At 42.9% G+C, this 27,247-nt stretch overlaps 1 protein-coding gene across 1 annotated transcript in view; it reads right to left on the reverse strand.

Moving 5' to 3' along the window:
- Positions 1-1,580: 1,580 nt before the first annotated feature.
- Trmt9b (tRNA methyltransferase 9B (putative)) overlaps positions 1,581-27,247 on the reverse strand; it is a 47,585-nt gene continuing 21,918 nt past the window's right edge. The window contains exons 4-6 of the mRNA XM_057752864.1: positions 20,087-20,241; positions 13,081-13,254; positions 1,581-9,227 (exon numbers count right to left, since the gene is read on the reverse strand). Of these exons, the coding sequence (XP_057608847.1) occupies positions 8,218-9,227; positions 13,081-13,254; positions 20,087-20,240 (1,338 nt within the window). The 5' untranslated portion in view covers position 20,241 and the 3' untranslated portion in view covers positions 1,581-8,217. The remainder of the gene's footprint in view (positions 9,228-13,080; positions 13,255-20,086; positions 20,242-27,247) is intronic.

The following is a 27,247-nucleotide window of genomic DNA, read 5'->3' on the forward strand; positions in this document are numbered from 1 at the left end:
TCCTCTGCAAGAGTAGTCAGTGCTCTTAACTGCCGAGCCATCTCTCCAATACCCACTCCTATTCTTTTAACAGTGAAATCTATTTGAATTCCTACTTAGGAGTCCACTAATTAGTTACCTGGTATTGGAAAGAACTGACAAGTGAATGTTTCACCTTCCAACCAGCGAGTCAAAGCAAGTTTTCAGTTGTCCAGAAGAGGGCAGTGTCTCTCCACATTTCCCATCTCCACCGCGTCACTACTGCAGGGCAGATCTCCGTCCCTTCTGATTTAAAATCAACAGAGTCGTTTTTACTCTTTCTTTTTCTCATCGGTTCTTTTCATAGGTTCCACTTTCTTTTATCCTCAGAGTCTTATTTCTGCCTTTACATTTACTGTCCCAGCTCCTGCTGGGTCTCCTCGGGTGGTCTGCCCTCACCCACCCGGTGTCTCAGCTCCTTCCTCCTTTTCCCACTGCTGGTTGTACTCTTAGCCAGCCAAGGGTTTCCTTTCAGACAGCTAACTGCGCTCTTATCCAGCCAGGGTTTCTGAAGTCACTGTCCAGACCTCTTCACAACCTCTCTGGCGATGCAGGAGATAAATGTGTACAGCAAGCAGGGCAAAATCTGAATCTGTTACCCTGGGGTTCATGATTGTGAGAATCAAGCTGCTACCCATTTATCAGGGTTTCTTTCCCTGTCCATCACAGAACGACTTTCTTATGGTTTTTGTAGTAAGAATTCAGGACACGACAGAGTGCTTGCTTTCACTGTCCCTAGATGCCACCTAGCCTTAGTGAGCCTCAGCATAGGGTATCAGTGACACCTACCCTCAAGGTTGGTTTTAGAAATAGGTTGCACCATAAATATTTCTGATCTGTAGAGCCTACATAATGAATGGTACCACCACTGTCGCCATCAACAAATGATTCCATGCTTCCCAGCTTCTCTTAAGAATTGTTCAAACCCCTGCCTTCTGTCTACGGATACTGTGTCTCTAAGAACTGGTCTTGAATTCATTTCCCTTCCTTCCTTCCTTCCTTTCTTCCTTCCTTCCTTCCTTCCTTCCTTCCTTCCTTCCTTCCTTCCTTCCTTCCCTTCATTTTAAAATTATTTACTGTATGAATGTTTTGCCTGCGTGTATGTATGTAGATGAACCACATGGGTGCTTGGTGCCTGGACAGGGTGTGGGATCGACTGGAAATGGAGTTAACAGGTGGTTGTCAACCACTATATGGTTGCTTGGAAGAGAACCCGGGTCCTCTGTAAGAACAAGTGCTCTTAACTGCTGAGTCATTTCTCAGCCCCCCCAACCCCCAGGCTCATTTTTCCTTCATTATGATAACTTTCCCCCACCACCCACAAGTGGTCCCCTAGTACTGTGACTGCCTGGTACCCACAAACAGGGCAGACAAACAGCGGGATGCTAAGGAACTGTCTGCTACTGGATTGCAAGTCCTTGGAGCGCTATCGGAGTCACAGTGGTGCCAAGCACAAATGCCAGTCTCCACTCCCCTGTGATTATAACCACCGGATAAACTGGAGGTGGAGGTAGTTGAAGGTCAAGCAATATAAACAACACACAGTGTCACCTTGGGGTGGTCTACTACATCCTTTATTAGTCTTAAATATGTCTTTTAAAAAGTAGATAATATTCTTTTTATTAATGCATTAAAGATACTGTATTATTAGATTGTTAACCTGACTTCCAGACAACAGGAACAGAGTTCAAGTACAAACTTTTCCAGTTTTGTTGAAGAGTAAAGAGAATTGGATGCATGAACTAAACGGCTCCTGCCATGACACACAAGGAAGAAAAGCGATTCTGTTTCTCTAGCAGTATTATTAAAGGGCACACAAACACATAAATAATCAAATACATATTACAAGCATGCAGGCCAGACTATTTTTAATATTTGTTACCAAAAGATCCTGGCCATTGTTGTTTAATGTAAATAAAATATCTTTAAGTTATAAGGGGCAAGATGTTGCTTTACCTCAATTTGTGCTCTCAAACTATTGCTTGTTTCCTCTGGGATAAAAAGAGCTTTGCACTTTTGACACAAACACATATATCAACACCAGAGATAAACCAGGCACAAAAACATCTAGCAGTCATCTTAAATATCCCTGAAACAACAAAAGTCAATTCAATGAAATGAATTTCCATGGTAACTGCCGAGTTAATGTTTTCTACAAGTACACAAGGAAACATTTTCTTGGTCAGTAATGCCAGCCAACACTGGAGGTCTAGAAATATGAGTATATACATAAATACTTACATACATATTTAAGAGCATCTGAAGAACCTTGGACATATTCACATACATATTCAGAGTGTCTTGGATCTTCTACTTATATGTGGATCTTAAATATTGCCAATGCTCTGAATAAACAAACAGGAGAAGTTTGAATCTTTACCATACGTCGACGGAACATCTAAGCAGAAGTTTTAGGATTGGTGCATATGAAAGATGCTTGTCTTTCTTATAGTGTTCCTCCTGGGTGAACATAAGTGCGTGTCTACCTTGTCTAGGGACTTGGGTGTCTGGTTACATTTGCTACAGAGGAATTGCTATGACTCACTTTCTTCCATGAGGAGGTAGGAGCCTTAGAAAAATACATAACCAGTGTGGGGGAAAATCAGTTGTTTTTATGTGATCAAGTTAATAGTTAAACTAGAATCAACTTTATTTTTCTAGCGAGAGTTGAAAGAAAGACAAAGCATGTATTTGCCAGCTGGGCACCCAATTGCATATCAGCCCTCATAAGTGAGCCATTTATTGTCAGATTAGCCACTGATGATATAAAGTGATCCATTGTATGTTTATGATCAATTGAAGGAGAACTGGCGTAGAGAAGGGACAGTCTGTGGGGTAACGCTGCCATGAAACACTCCTTCTACTGGGGTACATTGTAGGTCTCAGGGTGAACAACATATTATGCAGCTTGGGACTGGAGAAGCAGCCCAGTGGGTAGAGTGCTTGCCTGCTATAACCAGGTCCTGAATTGGTTCCCTTGCCTGACATGAACCACGAGGATTAGGTGGTCAAGGTTATCCTCAAGTATACAGCAAGTGAGAGACCAGCCTAAGATGCATGAGGCCGTGTTTAAAACAAGACAACAAAACAAAGCAAAAATATTATATCTTTCATAGCCTAAAATTTCTTCTTGATTGTTCTCTTTGGTTTCTGTGTCCATCTCTTGCAGAATGCTCTTTGTGTTGATTTCAGAACTTAGTTGATGAGCCACCCACCCTGACCAAAAATGTCTCTGTCTCTCTCTGTGTAGCCCTGGCTGTCCTGGAACTTGTGTAGACCAGGCTGGCCTCGAACTCAGCGATCTGCCTACTTCTGACCCCCGAGTGCTGGAAGTCGAGGTGTGTGCCACCATACCTGGCTATCATGAAAGGTATTTTTAGGTCTTACCCCGGTTCTATACATAACTGAGGGTGTGAGGACAGAGTTCATAATATCAAAACAAGTTCTGGTGTCTGAGCCAAGTCAGCGGGATCCCTGATCCCCTGCATTCCCACGGACTGTCCTTTACCAGATGGGCAAGCCTTCCTGTGCTCATTGATGGAATGGGCCTGTTTGTGCATCTGTCTTTGAGGAAAGCATATAGCTACAGCATTTCAAGTCTGAATATATTGGATTCCTTCAAGGGGTGGGATAATTACTTGTCATTATGTAATTTTAATGGAACCATTGTTTAAAATAGCAGATTACAGAACAGAAAACAGGTGCAATACAGAAATGAATCTGAAAAATAGCATGGGTTGGCTTACTAGGGGCCTGCATGCCTTCCAAATGAGTTCATATTGTATCCTACAGGACACATGCTTTTCGGAAATTACACTTACAGAGCAATTGTGTTAGAGGGTGGTCATTGGCCTTTGGTCTTTGGTGAGCTCAGTCAAATGAAGTCTTAGTGTTTAAGACAGACGTTCTCCATGTTAATTAACATGCATGTGAGATCCTTGCCACCCCACCCCCACCCCAGAACAGGGGTCTGAATGGTGTTTTACTAAACTAAAAATATAATAGAATCATAGGCATATAGCAAATGCAAAGAGTGTTCCAGGAGAGCACTTGAGTTTCAGGTCATTAAGTCTAATATTATGTGCAGCTCAAGACCCCAGATGTGTCATGGCCTCTCATTTGTATCTGGGGCACTGTGCGACTCTGAACAATGGAGTAAATGAAATCCCTGGGTGAGTCCTCATGCTACTCACTCATAAAACAGGAAAAGGGATAGACATTTTCAGAAGGTTAGAAAGTTGTAGAGAAGCAATTGGAGTGTCCTGCAATCAAGTAAAACTGAGATACATTTAGAAGCGAAAGAAAGAAAACACAGATCTGGCAAGAGGGCTCAGGGAGTATGGATGCTTGGAGAAAGGAACCAACTCTTGGCAAGTTGTCTTCCAGCTTCATCACACCCACACACATATACAGGAAGACATAGACACACAAACACAAGTAAATACATCTAAAAAGTTAAAAAGAATACATAGGGGAGAGAGATGCATAATCTTTTCTTAACCCGCTTGATGCCTTTGTACAGGGGCAGTAGTGGTTAACCTTGAACACTGTTCCTTGCTTAGCACAGAGCCTGGGATCCATCAGGTGGGCACGCAGAGAACATTGGTTAGAAACCCAGGCTGCAGCCAGAGCATCCAGGATTGAAACTTAGCTCTCCCTTTGACCAGATGTGTGATACTTAGTGCCTGTGTGTAGACTCTGCTGATTTAGCACAATTTCTTTTCCTGCCTTAGATTTTATCTGTGAGATGGTATAATAAACACTGGCTACTACACTTAGCTGCTATTATTGCCCCCCCCTTTTTATGTTCAGGGAAAGGAATTCTTGGCTTCATTTGTTCCTCATTGTCTAGCTGTAGAGCCAACAGCCGCTCCAATTTCCTTCTCTCTCCCAAATTGGGTGTTCGTAGCCCAGTTTTTATAAAAGAGATTCATTTTTATGCTTTAATTCTGTCTTTCTGTCTCTCTTTCTGTATTTGTGTGTATTTGTCTGCATGTGTGTAGGTCTATGCACACGTGAGTGCGGGTGCCCTTGGAGTTCTGAAGAGAGGCATTTATGAGCTGCCCAATGGGTACTAGGAAACAATCTCAGGTCCTCTGCAGGAACAGTAAGCACTCCAAGTCACCAAGCCACCCCTCCAGCCTCTCACCCTTCATTTTTAAGGCATTTCTCTCATGCCAAGAACAACCAGAATTCCATTCTCTGTTCTCCTGGCAGCCCACAGATTTGAAAGACCCACCGTGTTCATTTGTTCGGTGGCGAATAGCACATAAGTACATTCATATGCCCGATTTACATTTGGATAATTTCCTGTCTGGATCACCTTCGATTTTTACCGACTCAGAAGAAGGTCAGTTACACAAACAGTAGTCTTTGGTATCTAGAATCGGGACAGAGGAGAAGGGAAAACTAGGAATGGGAATGAGTGATGGGACTGTATGGGGCTGTAAGGTAAGAGGGGAGGATCAAATCTGTATGACAGTCGGTGTTGTGTGCAGCTAGTCTGAAGTCACCAGAGCACATTGGTCAAATCGCTTCACTCTGCCGATAAGTAAACAAAACAAAGCAATACAACAACGACAACAAACCTCTGAAGCCTAATAACCCAGAGAAGCTAACCATTCACTCGGCAGCCAGGAAAATATTATCTGCATTGCATCTTTTGTTTATGTCCAAGCATTTGTCTGTTTACAGGAAGTTCTCCACACAAACCAGCGAGGCACCACTGGTCCTACCTCTAAGGATTCTCTAACAACTTCCCTGAACTTGCCCTTCCATGTCAGACAGACATGCGGTGATGGCAGGAAGTAACTAGTAAGAAACATTTTGTCTATGAGCAGTGGAGGTTTTCAGATAGCGTCAGGCAGATCAGGGAAATCTACACACAAGCTGGCGAAGGCTGATGGACTCACACTGCGCCCATTGATGCTCATTTAGGACTTGAGTTTCTCTCTGAGCGAGCTTTAGAATGATGAGGATATTTACATTAGTTTTCAATGGCTTTAATCACCAACAGGCAAACATTGAATGAAAGAGTGCTTCTGGTAAGACTTGCCCGAAGAATGGTTTACCTGGCCACTAGTTTTGCCAATTATACACTGTAACATCTGGATTCATAGACGTCTGTAACATCTGGATTCATAGACGTCTAGTGCTCTACAATGAGCTCACGATTGCTGTTACCAGTGTTCACAGCTCTGTCAGTGCTGTATGAAAAAAAAAGCTCTCTCTCTCCCAATAACTCTTCTGAAGGCCTTTGATTACAAAGTGGGGCGTATGTTTATTTTATGAGCTTGCTTAGACACATCAGCTGGCAAGCCATCCCGACACCGCCTAATGAGCTGGGCTCCATATAATGACCTTTACGGTAGCAAGTTACAGCCAGGGAGGGTGACGTCAAGCTCAGAGGTCTAGCAGCAAAGCCAATTGAAAGGGGTGACAACAGACCTCAGAGGCAGGAAACCACAATGGAGGGGTCACCGATACTAGCTTGGAGTCGCCATTTCTCCAACGAAGCCACCTTTATTTGCAATTTAATGTAGTAATTTGAAAAAAAAAGAAAGGCACACTCCCTTCAATTTTAATTTCCCCTTCACTCTATGTCTATCATCATGGCTCCCTGTACACTGAGAAGTACAAATCACATGGACGGCTTCCTCAATGGGGCTGAGGTGAGCCGACTTTCGAGCAAAGAGCCTTGGGGATTTCCCAAAGCCATTCTAAAATCATCCTTGAATTTTCCTCAAAAGTAGCTTCATTCTGTTAAATTCTGGCAAAATCACTGAAGAGGGTAATGACCAAATGAATGTGATCTATTATAATTTCTGTTAATTTTGGAGTGGAAAATAATAAAATGAAGATTGGATTTTAATTCAATCTCCATCATTATATTGGTCCAGAAAGTACAATGACTATTTGATTTTCTGCCTATTAAAGGATGATCTGGAACCACATTCCTTGGCCGACTTATTTTTGTTTCTCCCAAGTCCAGTCTCTAGTTATGTCATAAAAATTGTTCTTGGGATCCATGACACAGAACTAAACAAACCCTTGGTTAAATCGAAACAGAAACAGCAATTTTACAATGCCTGGTCTTAATCATTGCTCTATAGAATGCCAGAAATTCAGCCTCTAAGTTTGATTCTGTCTAGGTCATTGATAAAATAAACCTAATGTGGTCACCTTCAAGAGTATAAATGCCTGGTTGCAATAGCAAATTCCAGTTATGTGTCCACCAAGGCTAAATACACAATGCTTTTCAGAGCTCTTCCCAGAAAAGCTGGTCTAATTAGACTCTCAGATATCTCAGACAAGCATTTCCTAGTCAAAAACTCTTTGGTTAGTTTCGGCACTAGCTCAGTAGGGTATTTATGCTTCTAATACCTTTGGGGAAATGCTACCAAAAGACTTAGGCTGTCTCCCACCCCATGTTGCTCTGCATGCTAGCAGTGTTTTTCTTTTTCTTCTGCATGCATGCTGATTGTTGGGCACGCTAGCTGCCTGCGCTAACACTAAGCCACACCCTCTGCCAACAGCACCTTTAAAAGGCCTTTGGAGCAACAGTAAAGACAGTATTGTTTACGATGATCGTCCAGAAGGATGCTTGCATGTGATTTGGAGAGCCTGGGCAATACTTCTGTTCCTCTGCACCACACCAGCTTCTCTTGAAGGCTTGAAGTATGTAGAAGCAAAGCCTGGAAGCAAGATACCCCCGCAGCAAGCCTCAAAGAATACATACCCAGCAGCTGAGCAGGGGTCCTTGTTACTGTCCACATAGATCTAAGGAACAACCTGAGAACCAATATAATTTATCTATATAAAAATACTGCTTCTAAAAGGTATATCTAACAGCAGACTGTTTAAAAACCAAAAGATAATACTGACATCTGACATACATGTATTATAATATATTCATCTCCAGAAGAAATAAAATCAAGCCGGTACTGAAGTGCATTTTCTATTGTTCCCTCCAATCTTTTCATTGACATTTAAGCAGGCGTATCCTGTGGTGGATGCAGTAAGCTCCAGGTTCTGTGCTTACTCAACGATTCAGAGGATCAAGTCAAAGTGCCTAAAGACCGTCTCGTACCTGGATTTGAAAACAATGAAACAGGATGCTGATTTGAGTGCCCACATCGACCCCAGTGGACAGATGACGGTCAACCTCTGAAGCCCCTGCCCCGAGTGATGCAGTTAATCCTAGCTCCCCCTTTTCTCTGCGATGATACACCAGTTGCCATGGTCATTGCCAGCACTCAGAACCTGCAGCTCAGACACACTCTCTTGCAAAAGTCCGGACAGCTCGCCTTCCCGGAACACATGGTAGTAGCGCATGAAGGCTCTGGAATCCGGAGCCTCCTCCTGCTCCTCTGTGTAACTTGGGTCTTCTGATTGGGAATCTGTAGAGTCGAATGCAGAAACTCGCCTTAATATTTTTCTGGCAGAAGGATCACTGACGTTACCTGTAGCCCGACTGTCTCTGGTGTCAGTGATGTCCAGAAAATTGCCACCCTCCTTCCTCCTGCTGTCTCCTTCCTGGTGTCCACTGAAGGTCTCCGAAGTGCATGTTTGCCCCAGCCAGCGCAAGTGTCTTTGAGAACATGTGTCTACAAACACCTCATCTAAGTTTGGTCCTTTGGTTGACAACGGGTCCTGGGGATGGAAGTCTAAACTCGGCTGTCTGGAAGGCTGACGGGACACAGTGCTATTGGCCCAACCCTCTGTGTTTTTCACAGGTCCTGTTCTTTCGATTTGCTTCTTCAGGGTTGATTCATCCAAAGACCTGGAGAAAAACCAGGAGCGAAGAGATTTTCCAAAATTGTTATACAATCCGTTCTCTTCCTCACCATCCTTCGGAATATCTTCACAGCAGGTTCTGGCCACCGCAGGCCCATAGTCCATGCTGTGGGACCTCTTGGAATCGCACCTGCCCTTCAAACATACTGCACAGCCACACGCAGAGCCAGGACCCTCGTAGCCTTGGCTCATGGGATGCCCACACTGATGCCCCCAGGACTGGTGGGATTCTGAGAGTAGACGGGAGCAGAGTGCATTGTTCCACGGCACAAGCACATCCTGCTTCTCGAAGTGTCGGTTCTTCTGTTCCATCGCCCAAACGTAAATCATCAGTTGGCCTCCGGGAGCTAAGACCCTGGCCATTTCCTTTATTGCTCTAATTCTCCTTTGTTTTGTAGAAAAATGATGAATAACTGAAAAAGAAAATGGGAACAAAAGAAAACTTAGATCTCACTGTGCACATATCATATGTGTAAGAATATACATATGAATGTGTTTCCACAGAGCAGTGATGGAATTCTGACCTCGAGTGAGCCTTATCGCATGGGTTTGCGTACTGGCTGGTTTTGTGGGTCAACTTGACACAAGCTAGAATCATCAGAGGAAGGCGCTTCAGCCAAGGAAATGCCTCCATGAGATACAGCTGTAAGGCATTTTCTCATTTAGTGATCAGTGGGGGAGGGCCCAGTCCATGGTGGGTGGTGCCATTTCTGGGCTGCTGGTCCTGGGTTCTATAAGGTGGCCTGAGCAAGTCAGGAGAGCAAGTCGGTAAGCAGTACCCCCATGGCCTCTGCATTAGCTCCTGCTTCTGGGATTCTGCTCTGTTTTGAGTTTCTGCCCTGACTTCCTTCACTGATGAAGAGCGGTGCTGAGTGTAAGCCGAATAAACCCTCTCCTCCCCAGCTTGCTCTTTGGTCACGACGTTTTGTTGAAGCAACAGAAACCCTCACTAGAACAGTTTGGCTTTCAGAGAGACACAGTTTTTTGGTTTGGGTAAATATAATAGAATTAAATAGTCTCTTCAGTTCCAATAAGAAACCTAGAGATATTGTCCAAGCTCTCTTCAGCTCCAAAGCCTGTGGAATTTGATAACTGGACGAACAAGGATAATCAATGTGAATTACTGAAACATGAAAGGGGCATTAAATGAGGCAGTGTTCCCTGGTGGAGTCTATGAGATCATTTGTTGTTTTACTGAACAACTACTATTTCCATGGAAACAAAGGATGAGCAGCAATAAGTCACTGGTATTAGTAATATTCATGAAACAAATCTGGTGGAGCAAAGGGTTAAACATTACTTTTTCAGTTAGGTAACGCAAAGAGAAGCCAGCTAAACACAAGTGCAAATGCTTACTTAGCATTTCTTAAAGATAATATAATAATTGTGTATGCTTATAAAACCAATTTAGAAGTTACTATTTTGTTTTTAAGTCCTGCGAAGTTGAAGGGAGAGTCGAGCGTTTTCTAAATAGAATCCACCTCTCACATACATGGATGTGTGTTATTGTGGGTGCATAGTATTAGTAGTAATAATTAGTATACCGTGCTAGGTGAACCCAGGAGACGGCGTGATAGGCGAACACTCTACCACTGAGCTGCGCCCCTGGTTTTATTACGTATATTTTCACCAGTGCTAGCCTATTAGATCCTGGAGGGGTTTAATGGTAGCACTGTGTCAAGAGGAAACATCCTTAGTCTTTGAAACAGGACCCGTTATACCGATCAGGAAGGAGACTGGTTCGAAGCAAAGCTGAGAGACTCCCTCTCTGCTGCGGGCGGAGAGCAGCTGAAACTGTCCTCCTTGTGATTGCACCATTTAGCTCTTAGCGGTGATTTTAAGCTGGTGACCTCTGGGGTTTACCTGCCACAGGGATGCATGGAGCATGGAAAGAGAAAGTCTGGTGGAGACATATATAGCTTTCAAAGGGAGATCACACAACATTTGTATTTTTTTTCTATTTTTCAATTTTTTTTTTTTTTTGCGTGTGTGCTTGGGTGTTTTGCCTGTGTGTACATCCACCATGTTTGTGCAGTGGTCAGGAGTAACAGACAGACTACAGGACACAGTTTCTGGGGATCGTGACATCTCATTGCAGGGATCTTGTAAAGCCCAAATAGGGGACAGGGGAAATATTAAAATAGGATTGTTTCACTGAATGAATATCTCTGTGTAATAGACTAATGTCCCAGGGTTCTACCCGGTTTTAAAGGGTGTTGATATTATGTACGAAACAGTCTTCATTCATTTATTGATAAATACAGAACAATTCATTTTAGTTATAGTTTTATGCAGAAAAGTGACTCTTAATGTTTTAAACTTATATTTAACTGGGTATGGGTAACAGCTTTTAAAACAAGTGTTTTTTTTTTTAATTTTTCATTTGTGCATCTGTATCTGTGTGAGCCAATACCGGGTGTACACAGATACCTACAAACAAGTGTTGGATCCCCTGGGAATGGAGTAGGCAGCTGTGAACCGAACCTGGGTTCCCTGCAAGAGTAACAGTGCTCTTAACAGCTGAACCATCTCTCCAGCCCCCAACCAAATGTTTTGGAGGAAAAAGAGGTTTAAGGAGTATTTCCTCACACATGTCAAACGTGCTATGTATACATGCATATACATGCTCTGTTAGGAAGCACTGTCAGTCTCACTATGGTGAGATCTGCCTAGAATGTCACTGCCAAGAAACTATGTTGAAATTTGAAAAATTAAAAGAATATGTTTGTGAATTGTAACCACAACTTAAATGAAAAATAGTATTCAATACATGCACTCCATATATATAATATACCCATATATGCACCCAATACACATACCCCATACATGTACCCTATATGTGCACCAATTTATTCACCCCATATACTCATTCCACATATACTCTCCATATATACACACACCATATATACATCCCACATATACACTCCATATACACACTCCATATATATACACCATATAAGTACTTAGAGCAATTTTTCTGTCAGAGAGGCTCAAAAAAAAAAAAAAAAAAAAACCCACCAACTTGAATCCAGCTTTTGGATTATAGAACCAAAGGATGACAGCGGATTTCCTTTAACACCCTGCCACATCTTCTATTTTATGACTTACTGCTCTTTAACTTTGCAAGTGCTTAGGTCTTTATGGGCTTAGCAGAAGTGACACTGGCATTCCGAGCTGGGTCATTCCTGTTACCCACCAGGTAACATCATGAATGGTAGTCAGCTTCCATGAGATCACCTGGCTTTGGTAAAGTTTGTTTCGTCAAAAGGCTAACTAAAGAAATGTGTTGAGTCAACTAATTTGCCCTGTGACAGATTTGAGAGCTGTAAAGAACTTAGCAGAAGATTCCTTTATTTTTGGTATTTGTTTGTTTATTGAGACGAGGTCTTACAATGTAGCCTTGGATGTCCTAGAACTCACTAATTACAAGCTGGCCTCAAACTCCCAGAGATCCACCTGCTTCTGTCTCCCAAATGCTGAGAATAAAGATGTATGGCACCATGCCTGGCTAGGGAATCCCTTTAATACAGACCCTCCCACCACATTTAAGTACAACCAACACATTGGACGGCAAGAGTACTGGGTAAAGTGAGCCCATATATGTGTGCATGTTTCAGGCATGGATTTTTGTTATTGCTGTTGTTTTGTTTGCACTGGCATTGAGTTTAGCGGGAAGATAGACTCATTAACAACATCCAGACTTAGGAACACAAAAATAGAATAAAACAACGCAGTCTGGGACCTGGCTTTTCCAGGAACTTGAGTACCAGTGAGTGACACACCTGTCCAGGGGTTGTTCAATACATTTGCTCTGGAATTTTCTGTTAACAAAGGGCACTATTGTGACCTGTTTTTGCTTGTTTGTTTCAGTAACATGACATCTGAAAAATCCAACTGTATGCCAGGAGAATCTGGCTTGATCTCAATCTAGCAAAGCATATTTTCAATGAGTAAGAGCCCTAACATTTTTCATGCACATAATAAGAGAAATGGGAACAAATCATCAAAAACAATGCAATAATAGCCTGAAGGTTTAAAATTAAAACATATATATAGTATATAGTATGGATCTATACATTTATATCTATATATATATATACACACAACACACATGTATGTGAGGCAAATAAGTCATGCAGTTGAATTTATTTTAAAATTAGATAAAATGCATTGCATAGACCTCTACCAAGAATGGACATTGAGTCATGTGATTGGCCTGACCGTGGTTTTTCATGACAAAGTGTGATGGTGGCCTGGCTACCTTACCTCCTATGGAGATGATGGCATCGAAGCCCTGGTCCCTAAAGGGCAGATTAAGGTTGTCACATATCATGACTTCACCCCCTCTGTTCCGGGCAATCTCCACCAGAGGCCCGCAGTAGTCACAGCCCAGGGTATGGACTTGGCTATTCACTTTAAGGTACTTTCCAGTTCCACAACCTGTTAAGAGAATAACCTCTGTTACATGCTGGCCTTACTGGAAAAATGCAAGTTAACCTGTCCTATAACAGCTAAAGAAACTATATTAAATGACCAAGACACAAGACTTCAGCAGATTCACACGGAAGAGGGGAGAGTCACATTAGGGGAGAAAAGATATAATATGTCTTTAATGTTTATTGGGGCAGTGCCCACGAGGCTCAACACATCAGCACAATCCAATCACATGAGCTGGCCTGTCCCTGGGAAACACAAGCTCCAGCATCCAGAAATCGAGGCAGACAGAGAGAAGTTGGTATCTTTAGGTTAACATACACATTTCGCTTGGCATGTGCGTGTTGTGTCAAATGTCCTCTTCAAGGGATCTTACCAATTTCTGACCATGTGAAACCAACTACTGCCAATGACTTTTTGGTGTCTACAAATAGGATAATCTATACCATCTGATGTTGTTTTGAACACACGATTGACTGATAAAGAAAGTAGCATCTTTTTATTGCTCTCAGGTTATTGCTAAGACATTTCTGTTAAGTCAGTCTACAGCGCTAATGAAGAGTTTAATCAAACAGACACTTTTGGTCATTCATTTCCTAGTGGTAGAGACCTAAGTACATAGTCCAAAGACTGAAGTCAATCAAATCTTACAGCGTGATAGAGAGTAACATGAAAGACAGATGTTTGGTGGGGGGGGCCTTCTCTCATCTAGCACCTGCCATCAAGTTCTCTTTTGATAATGGGTCTCACCGTATTGCCCAAGATGAATTTCTGGATTCAAGTGAGTTTTCCCATGTCAGTCTTCCAAGAACTTGGCGTAGTAGGCACACGTCACTGCCCCTGTCTCCTAGCATGACCTTCAGTCTCAAATACATAATCTAGGTCCTTGCCAGAGGTGTTGGAAGAAATCAAGGAAGTTGATTTTGTATCCACTGGCATTTCTTACTTAGAGATTTTTTTTTCCGCAGCACAAAAATATCAACCAATATTCAGATGCAAAGTCTGGCTGCCTCTGAGTAATAAGTCCAGGACAGTCTTTAATAATTCTTCCTTAATGCCCTGTTTTCAAAACCATGAGACATAAAAAACAGAGTGAAGGATTCCTGGTGCCAGCTGTGATGGTGGAGAGGGGAAGTGAATGAAACGATAAGCTTTCTAATGTGATTATTTCAATATAAATGGCTGAGATTAGATACTCATTTCAGATCTCACAGCCGCTGCTCCTAACGCTCATGAATAACAATAGCTGCTATCTGATGAGAGTCACAGGGAAAATATAAATCATACTGCATTTCGAAGTTGAAGTCCTGTCTGTGTCAAAGATGATAGTCCCATTTTCATAAATATCTTGGAAATTCACTTTTCCCTTTATTGGTTTGAGAGATGCATTTAGAGAAAAGAAAGGAAAAATCTGTCCAAAGATTCTGCCAGGAACTTTTCATACGTCATGACAGACAGTGAGGGCTCTTCAGAAAACCACTGGTAACAAAAAGGCTAGGGCCTTTTTTCTTAGCGCCCAGAGCTCTGGTGCTCTCACCTCCTCCCATCTCCGTTTCTAATAGCATCACTGTGAACAGAACCTGTAAACGATGCTAAGTGGACACCCTAGATGGCAAAAAGGGGATAACATTCACATTAAACAAGGAAGTCAGGTTCATCATCAAACGGGGTCTTCCCATGATTGAGATGTATCCTGAACATTATTGATCCCACGGCAAGCCCCAGTCCATGATGGTCATGCTTTCTTGTGAAATCTCATTAACGACAACCAGGCCCGTACTGAAGAGAATGTCTGTATGCTCACAGCCTTCTCAGTGCTGTACTCTGTATCTGTACCACAGCGTGGCTACAGAAGATAACAGAACATGACTCCAATCTATCAAAAAGGAGATCTGTCATTGGCCAAGCATAGTGTAGCCATACAGGAATGGCATTCTCTACTTTTACCTCATCAAAGGAAGGAAAGGCCACTAGAGAACTAATGTCAAACAAAGACAGCTGTTGAAACTCAGAACGCTGGCAGATAAACATCAAGAGGCATCTTGATTATTGAAGAATTTATTTGTTTTATTATGTACACAAAAATACCATCTTTAGTGCTATTCAGGTGGGTATTTCTGGAGTTAATTATGAGCAGAATCTTGCTGAAGAAGAATCCAGCTTTGGTCTTTCTCTCGCTTTATGAATGGACCTGGGTCATGACTTCAGGCTACACACTGCCCTCCGTGCTGCATGCAAGAGACATAAAATGGCCAAGCGGATTCTGGGTAAACCGCCATGACCACATGGGTCGGTTGCAGTGCTTTCAGGATAGGTCCCAGTGTTTCTGCTGTTGAACCGCCAAAGCTCTGATCATTTATGCTATTCTCCACGTTTTCTTAATCTCTGTCGTTCAGGTTTCTTGAGTGGTACAGGAGCAGACACCTGTAATCTCAGTTGAGATAGCAGGATGGCCGATTCAGGCCATCTGGGCTATACAGAGGGGCATTCTTTCACCCCAAGCCCTCTGGGGGATGTTGTCAACATGATTTGATGATGGTCTCTGCTGGATGTTGCAAACTGATTTGATGATGCTTTGCTCTCTGCCTCTTCCGGTTAGCTATTTGTCCTTGTACTTTGCTTGCTACAGACGTAATAAACTCACCCATTCAAGCCATGAGTACAGCTATCATAGATCATTTCTTAAGACCACAGAAACCAAGGCGTGCAAAAGCAGCTTTTCTCTGTCTTTTTCCATGCTGAGAAAACATGACCATTTTCTTTCTTCTAGTGGGATGTGTGTGTGAGAGAGAGAAGGGCAGTGGAGGCACACTTTCTATATCCTAATAACTTGATTTTAATTTTTATTAAGATATATCACACAAAGTGAAGGCCTTCATTCAGACACACCATACACGGTATCCCTATTATCCTAACAATTAGCTGTGGAATTAGCTATTCCCAGGGCAGAAAACTAAAATAGAAGATGAGTCATGACTTTCTAATGAAAACCTTTTATTAGAAAGGGCCCAGTGCATTCAATAATCTACAGAGAACAGCAGGCTATGTGTATCAGAAAAACAGACCACCCTGAAATTACAGCTGTCCCGGTGCCTGCCTTGCTGATAAGGCTTTATCAGCGTTCCTATAAAAGTCTCGTGCCTACAGCCCCTAGCTAGCAGGCCTGGTTCTGGAGAAAGTGCCCATCGTTCAATTTTCTGTCTTATTGCTAACACAGCCCTCCCTGCTACCCCTCCCCCAGACCAACCTTCCCATTTATTGGCTAAATCCAGCACAGTGAAATAGAACTTTCCTGGTCAGAACAACATTATTTCTTCTTAAATTCAATTTTACTTTATAATATACCCTTCATTTTCTAATCAAAGGGTTACTGTTTACTGATTTGTATAAGTACATAAATCACATATGACTCAAAGATTTCAAATGGGCAAAAACTTATTTCCTATTGATATAGTTAGTGATTTGAACAGTGGGATTCAGAGACTATCATTCATCCTATAACTTGTGGTACCAAAAATACAAAGGAAAATTGTCTGTTAATGTGGTACCATTAGCCTGGATACTATGCAGCTTTTAATCCTGGGCAGCATATTCATATAGGTGAACATGGAGTGTATTGAAAGCCACAAAAGCTAGATGTATGATCGTGTACTTTACAATCATCTATGTAATCAAAAAAGGGACCAGCCACACACATACCCAGAAGCATAAGGCTCTTATAGCCACACAAACTCATTCAAGGTTGCGCAGCAAGGTAGCTGGAAGGGTCGTCTCCAGTGGGGTGACTTGGTGTCCGGAGACTGGATTTACTGGGGTGATTTCTCATTTTGTGTTCTCGAAAGTGAACCCATGGCTGCAGATGACTTCCCGTGAAGCACACCTTAATTCTCCATCCTCACGCAATCATCTGATTATATCCTTTCACCATTTGTCTTTGGGCCGCCTGGTGGCTTTTCTTTTTCACCTTTTGGATTTATTTCTCTTGTCTAATTGAACCTGGACATCACTTAACCAACGTCTCGCCATTTGCTCCATCTTCACCCTCCACCCTTGTTCTAACCCCTGGGTATCACTTCTCTCAGTTGTGTTTCTGTGAATTCAACTTCTTTAGGCATCACATCTCATTAAGATCATGCAGCCTTTGTCTTTCTTTGCCTGGCTTGTTTCGTTCAGCATAACGCCTTCTGCCTTCACACATATTGCAAAAGATAGGATTTGGGGCTTTATACTAAATTTTGAAAAATGTTCTGAAGAGTAAGAAAATTTCCTTTCTTCCATATTCTGGCTGTGGACAGGGTCACGGTGAGAGTCACATTAGCATATTCCTCTATCATCCCAGCAGTTTGTTTGGAATTGTCACCTGTACACATTCACTGTGCATGTGAATTACATTTCTGCACACTTCTATTACAAGTAGTGCAGATATAGTACTTCTTTTCCTTTTTGATCTTTAGACTTTGTATATTCACCTAGGTTTTCCTGTTAAACCCTTTTTAATTTAATGGGATCAAAGTTATTAATACGATCGTTGTACATTCCTGGCTGGTTCCGTATTTGCTGTTCATCTAGCTGCTAAACTTCATTCCTAGCCCTAAAATCAGCCTGCACACCCTGGCAGGGTCATCCAGGCATGCACTGCATGACAACAAAAATGTCTGAGTTGCTGCAGCTCTCAGAGTTTTGTCAGTGAAGAAAATCCAAGTGGAGTCATTGATTCTGGACACAAAATGAGTTGTCAGGCCCCACGGAGCCATCCGTGTGTCAGGCTCATGACAGATGAACTTTTGACCCGAACTCTCTGGTACCCACCCAGGCTCATGGTGACCTCACGATCTGGTTGGTGCCAACTGAGATTTTCTGGGAGGATGCCTGGCAGCTTTGTAAACATTTGTAAAATCACACCTTCCTCTCTCCCACTAAACTGCCCAGAGACAGATTGTGCCTAATTCCTTTCTTGTGAACTCTTGCTGTATCTCCCACAAGGTCCAGCAAACAGAGGTAGAATTGGCAACTTCCTGGCAGTTTTAGTTATACCAATGATACTTTTGTAAGACCCCAGAGCATATTCTTACAGCTACTGGAATTTGGTGTCTCCTGCGTCGCTATTTTAATTAAAGGCCAAATTAAAAAAAAATTCTTTTCTACTCTTGACTAGCTAGACTCTATGTCAGCTAACACTATATGTGAGTGTCTTTCTCACAACTTATTTCACGCCCAAGAGTTTGCACTTTGTGTGCTTGAGTGTTTGCTTTGTGCAAATTCACCCCTTCTCCCTGCAGCATTCTTGGGTTCACAGACAGTTCACCGACAGATGTAGTGCCTGTGGTCAGAATACGCGAGACAAGGCTTTGTTGAAGCAGGGATGTAACACGCTGGCTGAGAGTCTGATATGAACAAATCAGAAACATACAGTGAACAAGACATCCTTAACAGAAACACGGAGAAACATGGCAAACTGGCAAAACCGTGTGATTGATGTGTATCTGAACCTCTCCAGATGTTTCCTCGGGACAGTGAGTCGATGCTCACCGGTCCAATGTTCACAGTACATTTAGAACAACAGCGCAAATAACGGCAATCAATTCATTCTTTTATAGCTTCCCCCCCCCTTTTTTTAAAAAACATGGACAAAAGAACTCTTAAGACATAGAGAGCCCTTTTGTCTCAGGACTACTTCAAAAACAATTTCATTTTCTTACACTTAAACCTTCACTTCATCATAGACTGTCTTTTCGGTTAAGATATAATAACAGCACCATCTTATTATACTGCTATCCTAAACCTCCTGGGTGAATTGCCCCTTTCCTCTCCACCCATCTCAGAGTCCTGTGCTTTGCATAGACAGTGGACAGTAGACAGTAGGGGCTCTGAACTCACTTCATTCTATAAAACCAGATGCTGTTTCCCCTTTGTGGTACTGGGATTTGAACCCAGGACTCTGAACATGGAGAGCATGCCTGCTACCCCTCAACCATATGCCCAAGCCCAGGATACCGTATTTTTTTTTTAAAAAAAATAACTAACACACTAGAGATATTTTTTTCAGACCCCCAACTTCAGCATGGTATACCCCTCTTCCTAGACTATGCACTGCTTATACCCTCTGTCAATACACCCTTTGTCAAATGCTCTGCACACACATCACTATTCAGGGAGCTGTCAACCTAGGCTAAGAAGGAGTTAACTATAGACTTGTGATTCTTCTGTGCAAAGCAGGCTTGTGTCTCCTGGAAAGCAGAGTTAGTGGGAAGCAGAAATCCAACCGCACAGCACCTTAAATCGTTGTCTTAGACTAAGTTGTGGTTTACCGCTCCTCAGTTCGGAAAGATGCTGAGCTGAAGTCCTCCAGATAAAGCAGTGATTATGAAAGTGCTACCTAGTTAAAGATATGCCCTAAAAATTCCATGCCTACAAATAAGGGGAAGGATCCATTGGAATAATGAAAGGGTATAAGACTCCATTCATGATCTCACAAGTCTGGCTCTTTCATAGACGTAGATGGCACGGCTCAAGATAAGTATACAAAACACATCTTACACAGGTGAAAGTCTCTAAACCAAATCTGGCCAATGTTACATCATTTCCATCCTTATTTATTTCATCTCTGATGGTTGATTTTGATGGAAGATCTGCATAAGGGTCACTGCTTCCTCTGGATATAGGTTGGGGGATGTTTCCGGCTTGATGACTTTGATGATAAGAACTTTTGGGATAAAGTGAATATTCTAGAGACTAGCACGCTGCAACACCACATCACGTTTCTTGTTAGAATGGAAAAAAAGGTACGAATGACAGTCACGCATCAGACCACGCATGGCAAAACAAAAGTCTGCGTTACCAATGTCAGCGATGAGGCTGCCTGGTTTCTGGTCCTGCAGGAACTGGCGGACTCGTGGCCAAGCTTTGCTCTGCAGGTCACTGAAGTAGGGGGCGGTGCTCTCATACACATCATGGACGTGCCGTTTCTCTAGCTGGGCAGCTTCAGGATCCATCCTGGGGAAAACAGGGGCAACAGAAGACAGGCGGGTAAGGAAACGAACCAGACACAGATAGAGGGGGGCATAGACTTCCTGGTATTCGAGCCTACAACAAAAGGTTGGCTGGTCTTTGTGTGTCCTTGTAGCTGCAATGAAACCTGCATTGAAGCCTCAGTATCAACACCAAAACCTTAATAAGTGCATAGTGTTCATCCACCCACTTTCAGAAACCAATGGTTTGGGGATAGGTTAAGTTTCCACACAAGGTCAATTCTTCACTTTGGAAGCATGGTCAACGTTAGTACCAAATGGTTTCATACGAATGAAATTCTATCTAATGCTATGTGGACCTTGAATTATTTTGTAACAGGAAGCTATCACTCCAAACAAGAAGCCATGAGAGGTTGGGAAGATGGCTCACTTGATAAAGTACTTAGCTGGAGATGGTTAGACCCTTGGGGCTCCCTAGCCCATCAGCCTAGCCTAAATGGCAAAGAGAGCACTTGAGGATGCACACCTGAGGATGACCTCTGGCGCAGACACACACACACACACGCGCACACACACAGGGGTGGGTTTATGAATTCTACCCTTTTAACGCCCTTGGATTCCAATAATTGCTCTATGTTCATTGGTTCTTCTTGAGTAAACAGTTCTTGTTTATGGCCATGCCACAGTGAACGAGCCTGATATTAATCTGATCTCGGAGTAAATAGCTCTTGACCTGAGCTATTTCAACAGGCTTCAAACAGATTTTCTAGCACTTCAATTTATATATTTATTTATTTATTTTGGGATAATACCCACTTAAATCTACTTAGTTGAAATGTTCATCCAGTCATGCTGCTTTCCACCTCGGGCATCTTCAAAGGTCTTTACAGTGGTCCAATTAAGTTCATCTGGCTCAGGAGGCCTTGCAATGCCTTTTGTGATCTGAACTCAACTTATCTCTTAAGGTTCATTTATCACCTGTAATAAGCCACAGCCCAAGGCCTCCCAGATGTCACACATTACAGATAAAACAGGAGCTGGGCAGATCCTGACTTTTTCCTAGCACAGGCATCCCCTCCTCCAAGAAGGATAAGGGCCAGCAGAAGGGATGAGAGACAAGAGCAGCAGCCAGGCCTTCGCTACTGAACGCCTGCTCTTTTATTCTACCATGGTATGAAAACAAGGAACACCCAAGAGAAGCGGCTAGATGTTCAGAGAGCAGCTTTTACCAATCAATATGAAAATATTTTCAATAACTTAGAAGAGCATTTGGTCCTGTGGGTACCGCTTAGATTTCTTGGGTCTACTGCATGCTGCCCACAGGTCCATAATAGTTGTTTGGACAGACGTCCCTCCCTACCTGGAGGGTCCTAGTGAGGAGGCTTTGTCACATTTAATGCTGAATCCTCAGCACTTGGAACACAACCGGCTTGCTCCAGGGATCCCTCACCTCATCCTCCCAAGCACTGGGCTGCAGGCATACCTGCTTGCATGCACACTGGCATTTATATGGGTGCTGAGGATCCTGTTCTTCTACTTGCCTGTGCAGCAGGCTCTTTACCTACTGAGCCATCTCCCCAGCCCCTGCTGAGTTTTCTTTTAAGTCAAAATCTCCATCTTGGCAATCTGTCTATTTGAATGCCACACTCCTTTTAGGGAATCAAGCAGGCCCATCTATTTTGGAGAAACTCAGAACAAATGACACTGGCAAGTACAATGAGGCAAAGTATAAGTGGCAAATATGTGCCTACTTAAAATTGGCTCCAATTTTACCACGAGAACATGGTCCACAGAATCAACTGAGCAGGGCTCAGAAACTGAACCTACAATCAGGGAACCTGTATGGGGCTGATCTAGCTATGGGTCCTGTGCATACACATTATGGCTATTAGATTGGTGTTCTTTGGTCGTGGAGGTGTCTCTGCCTCTCTTGTCTGCGCTTGGGACCCCTTTCCTCCTTCTGGGTTGCCTCATCCAGCCTTGATGTGAAGGTTGTGCCCAGTCTTACTGTAACTTGTTCTGCCCTGCTGCTTTGATATCCCTGGGAGGCCTGTCTTTTTCTATTTTCTTTTTTTTCTTTTTAAGGGAAATGGAGGAGGAGCAGAGGGAGGGGAAACTGTGGTCAGGATGTAATATACTAGAGAAGATTTTTTAAAAAACAGTGAAAGATAAAATACCAAAGGGGAGGAAAAAGTCTCTAATTTAAGTGCAGATTGTTTAGCATCCCTTGGAGACCTTTCTCTGAGCTCTTACCCAAATTACTAGGCTTCTACCAAAAACAAGTAACCCTGAAGACTGCTGTCTTTAAACGAGTGAGCAGGGTGAATCCATTCTGTTTTTTATCACATCACACTCAAGGTTTCAATGTGGTAGGGTTAATTATTGATTGTAGATGTGACACTTGAAATTCTGTGTCTTCGAGGTTCTTATACTAATTTCTATCAGAATTTTATGTGTGCCAAAATAAGCAAGTTCCTGCTGACTTTGGCAGCTGATTAACATATTAAGACTAGAGGGGGAAACCAGCAGTGGATTCTAGGGGAAGCAGAGGACGCAGAAATGAGCTTAGCTAGGCTTCCTGCCCTGTGTGTCACCAAATTCCAAACCTGTGAAAGATTCCAGATCAAAGGGGTAAGTGGTCAAAGCCCCATGCTTCTATCTCCCCTTTGAGATGTAAAGGCTCACCAGCATGCTATGGGTTTCAGAAAACTGTCTCAGTTGGTCTGTAAAATCTCTATTTCTGAAAACCGTCAGACCTATGCTGTTCTTTCTTTATTTCTCATTATCTGAGAAAATAATGTTCTGCACAAACTAGTTGGGAGAAATGCTGCCCCAGAGATTTCCACTTCAAGGAAGTCCCCGAAACAAAAGAAGTCCTTCTGGAGTACCCCTTTCACCCATGCTATGTCAGCCACGACCCCTGTGACTGTAGGTTCTGGACAGAGTACAGAAGAGAACAGAGCATCCCTGTCATCACCAGCAATCTTCTCTGCTGTGCTGACTGGACTCAGGGTGAAAAACAGCCCCACAGAGAAAAAGATCATGGGTGGAGCTGGCTCATCCCTGAGAATCTGAACCAAAGGACCTAGGGAATCACGTGAGCACAGGTGCTTCTGGATTGCTGGAGTCCTGTTTGGATGGCGCACATGTACATAAAACAGGAGAAAGACTGTTCTGCAATAAATAAATAAAGTAACTGTAGGACTTAAACAGCATGAGAGACTGTGGTGTTTCATAGAGACTGGAGGGAAAAGAGCAGGAAGAAGGGACAGCCTGCTCTATGACCTACTTCTAGCTCCCCTGTGGGGTCTGGACTGTTGCCTCAGAGGCACTTGATGCCAAGACAACTGTCACTGCCAAGTGTTGGCCTGGGTCCTGAAGTTCTTCAGTTCCCAACCTGGAATTCCAAGTGCGTTCTTGCTAGCCTTAAGATATTCTTCCCTACAGCCCATTGCGTTTCTCACAGCCCTAAGACAGGCAAATTCCTTCTTTTTATGTGATATGAAGGAAAACCAGAGTATTAAATTGTTACTTTTTAAACGACAGAAAATTTAGAAATGATTGTTTTACACTTCAAGGAAGGAGTGTTCAAGGATACTAACAGCTAGTGTTACTAGTTAAGCAGTCTATAAAGCAACTTAACCCTTGCAGAAACAAAAAAATTCAAACAATCCACAACCCCAGGGAACCTAGACAACAAAGAGGACCCTAGGAGAGACATACATGGATCTACATAGGAATGAGAAAAAGACAAGATCTCCTGAGTAAACTGGGAGCATGGGGGCAGAAGGGGAGAGAGGAAGAAGGGAGGAGAGTAGAGAAAAATGTATAGTGCTATAAAAACAATAGAAAAGAAAAAAAAAAGAATAACAAATATGATGGCAAAATAAAAAAGCAAAAGCCAATGGTTGAATTAGCTTTAACATGACGAAATACTCGACCTGGCCAGCTTAAAAAGAGTAAAAGTGTACTTTGGCTCACACCACCATGCAGGTCACACCACCATGCAGCTCACACTACCACATAGCTCACACCACCACATAGCTCACACTATGTAGCTCACACTACCATGCAGCTCACAACACCATGTAGCTCACACCACCCAGATGTTGACACGGCCTGCTGCTTCTTCCCTTGACCACAAATCCTGTCAGATCTCCTCAGTGACCCATGCTCCAACCTTAGGTCTCAGAAGCTGTGTTCATACCACACTGCTGCTTGCTATTTTTAATACTTTCCAGTTTTTCCTAAGCCCTGTCACATGTGACTCTCCCTTTCTGATCCAGAGAAACCCAGTCTGGGCTGCCGGCTCCTGGCTTCCAACAGTCATCCACACCCTGCTAATGCTCCAGAGTTCCTTTCCTGTCTTTTGGTTTTGTTTTTAAAACTCAGAATATGTAAAATGTGTTTTCTAGGGGCTGGAGAGATGGCTCAGTGGTTAAGAGCACTGGCTGCTCTTCCAGAGGACCTGGGTTCAATTCCTAGCACCTACATGGCAGTTTATGCCTTTCTGTAACTCTAGTTCCTGGGGATCTGACACCCTCCACAGACACACGTGCAGGTAAAACAGTAATTGAAAAAAAAATGTATATATATATATATATCTATATCTATCATGTTTTGTAATTATAAAAGTAACACTAAAATATTGAGATTGTTTGATGTGGAATTCCCCTCTGTATGCTGTGAATAGCATTGGTTAATTAAAAAAAAAAAAACTATCTTAGGCCTGTGCAGGGCAGAACAGAGGTAGGCAGGGAAAACTAAACTGAATGCTGGAAGAAAGAAGGTGGAGTCAGAGAGAAGCCTTGTAGCCAGAGACAGATCCAGAACTTTACCCAGTAAGCCACAGCCTCGTGGTGATACACAAACTAATGGAGATGAGTTGATTTAAGATATGAGTTAGCCAGAAATATGCTAGAGTCATTGGCCAATCAGTGTTTTAAATAATATAGTTTCTATGTGATTATTTCGGGTCTGAGCTGCCAAGTGGCATGGAACAAACAAATGGGCTCCCACTACAACAACTGTTACTTATTCCAAGAGTGATGGAAATATTTCATGTCTTGATAGTGGTGATAACTTTATAGTTGTTTGCTATTGTTGGTTTTGTTGATGTGTGTGTGTGTGTGTGTGTGTGTGTGTGTGCCACTCATGACAAGAAAGCAAGCGACTGTAAGGCAGATGCCTAGTTTAAATGTCCTTTAGGCCAAACATGTTTGGGGAGCAAAGGTCCACGTGATACTCATTGGTGAGTCTGCAGAGACAGGGAAAATTCATAAGATGCTGTGTGTTGGCTGGGCAGTGGTGGCGCATGCCTTTTATCCCAGCCCTTGGGAGGCAGAGGCAAGAGGAACTCTGAGAGTTCGAGGCCAGCCTGGTCTACAAAATGAGTTCTGGAACAGCCAAAACTGTTACACAGAGAAACCCTGTCTCAAAAAAACCAAAATAAAATAAAAAGAAGCTACGTGTTGAAACTCAGAACTAATTCAGATTTTCTTCTAAATGCAATGGGAAGTGGTTTTAAGTCAGCGAGGTGGGAGGATAACAGGATTGCATTGCCTATTTTAAAACAGCATTCTAGGCGTATCTAACACAACACAGAGTAATCAGTGTTTCAGTTTGCACGTTTTTCTTCTGAGAACTTGTGTCTTGCACTGCTTGGATGGCCTTGTGATGTGGCTGTAACTGTGCATGTGGCCCACATCCCTGGACATAGTCACTGCTCAGGGTGAGCAGATGAGACAGGATCAAATGGATCCTTCTGCTGGTATCTCAGTGTGGCGCTGCTCAACAGGACGTGGCTTTGCCTCTGATGTCAGAGTTGGAAAAATGAAAAGGTCAAGCTGTTGGCTTCATGTTTCCTGCCATATAGAAAAGCCCCATCTCCAAGTAGAGGGAATGAGGTCAGGGGAGGCAAGCAGAGAGGAGAGAAGAGAGGAGAGAGTGGGGGTAACAGGAAGCCAATCTCTGCGGTCTGTGTTCCTGGGGTCCCAGAAACTAATCTTTACCTTCCCAGGGCAGAGTGGAAGCCTCCTCAATTGAAGCTTCTTGAGTTTCTGATCTTATCACCCTCAGTCATCCCTAATCCAATGACTTTTGACACCAATGCTTTTGGACTTTGGCTTTCTTTCATTTGCATCTTTTATTCCTAAGAGCTTGAAAGAGAGCAGAAGAAATGATGGGAAATTAACCGAGCAGGTGCCTGGCTGGGGACCAGCGAGAAGGACATTAGCAATTCCTGCTTCTAGCAGCAGGGTCCTCATTAAGAAATCACAAGTGTTTGGATTAAACACTTCACCATCTCCAGCAGGCAGAGCCACGTGACTGTCTGTGGGTGTCAATTATGATCAGAAAAGATGAGGATTACTTCTGAGCAGAAAATTTTTAATCAGTGTGCAATTTGCTGGATCTCTTTCCCAAGTCTCTATAAGGAAAGTTTTTTTAATTTTGCACATTCAAAGGGATCTTTACGATGTTTTTAGACAAAGAGCAATAAACATGGAAAGGAACACAAAGCCAATGGAATAATGGACCAGGGGAGTCATGGCCAGGGTTGTTACCAGGAAGTGTGTGGGGGGATGGGAGGCTGCTTGTGGAAAGTGAGGGTTCCTTCAAAGACTTTGTACAGATTTTGCTGGAGCACCAGTCATGAGTCTGTGCTGACAAGACTGCTGTTCAGCCTTAGCAAGCAGAGGACATTCCTTCCAAAACAGTCTGTGTGTGTCTTTCTGCATGCAGGAAAAAAACAATCAAATGGGCCTTTCTAAAGTTACAGTGACTTCAGTGTGAAATAGACAACACAGCAATTTGGCATTGAGATGGTACAACGCTAACTCCTTCAGTCCCAGCTCTGTGTGTGTGTGTGTGTGTGCATGTGTATGCGTTGGTCATGCCAATAGAATCCAGGATGTCGCTTATAACAGGAACTCTCTACCATTCCCATCCATATTTACTTATACCCTACCTCTGACCTACACAGAACATCCTAAAATATGTTTAATAAGAAAATGAATAATGAAATTTGACAA

Source organism: Chionomys nivalis, chromosome 20, assembly GCF_950005125.1.
Source record: "Chionomys nivalis chromosome 20, mChiNiv1.1, whole genome shotgun sequence".
Taxonomy (NCBI): domain Eukaryota; kingdom Metazoa; phylum Chordata; class Mammalia; order Rodentia; family Cricetidae; genus Chionomys; species Chionomys nivalis.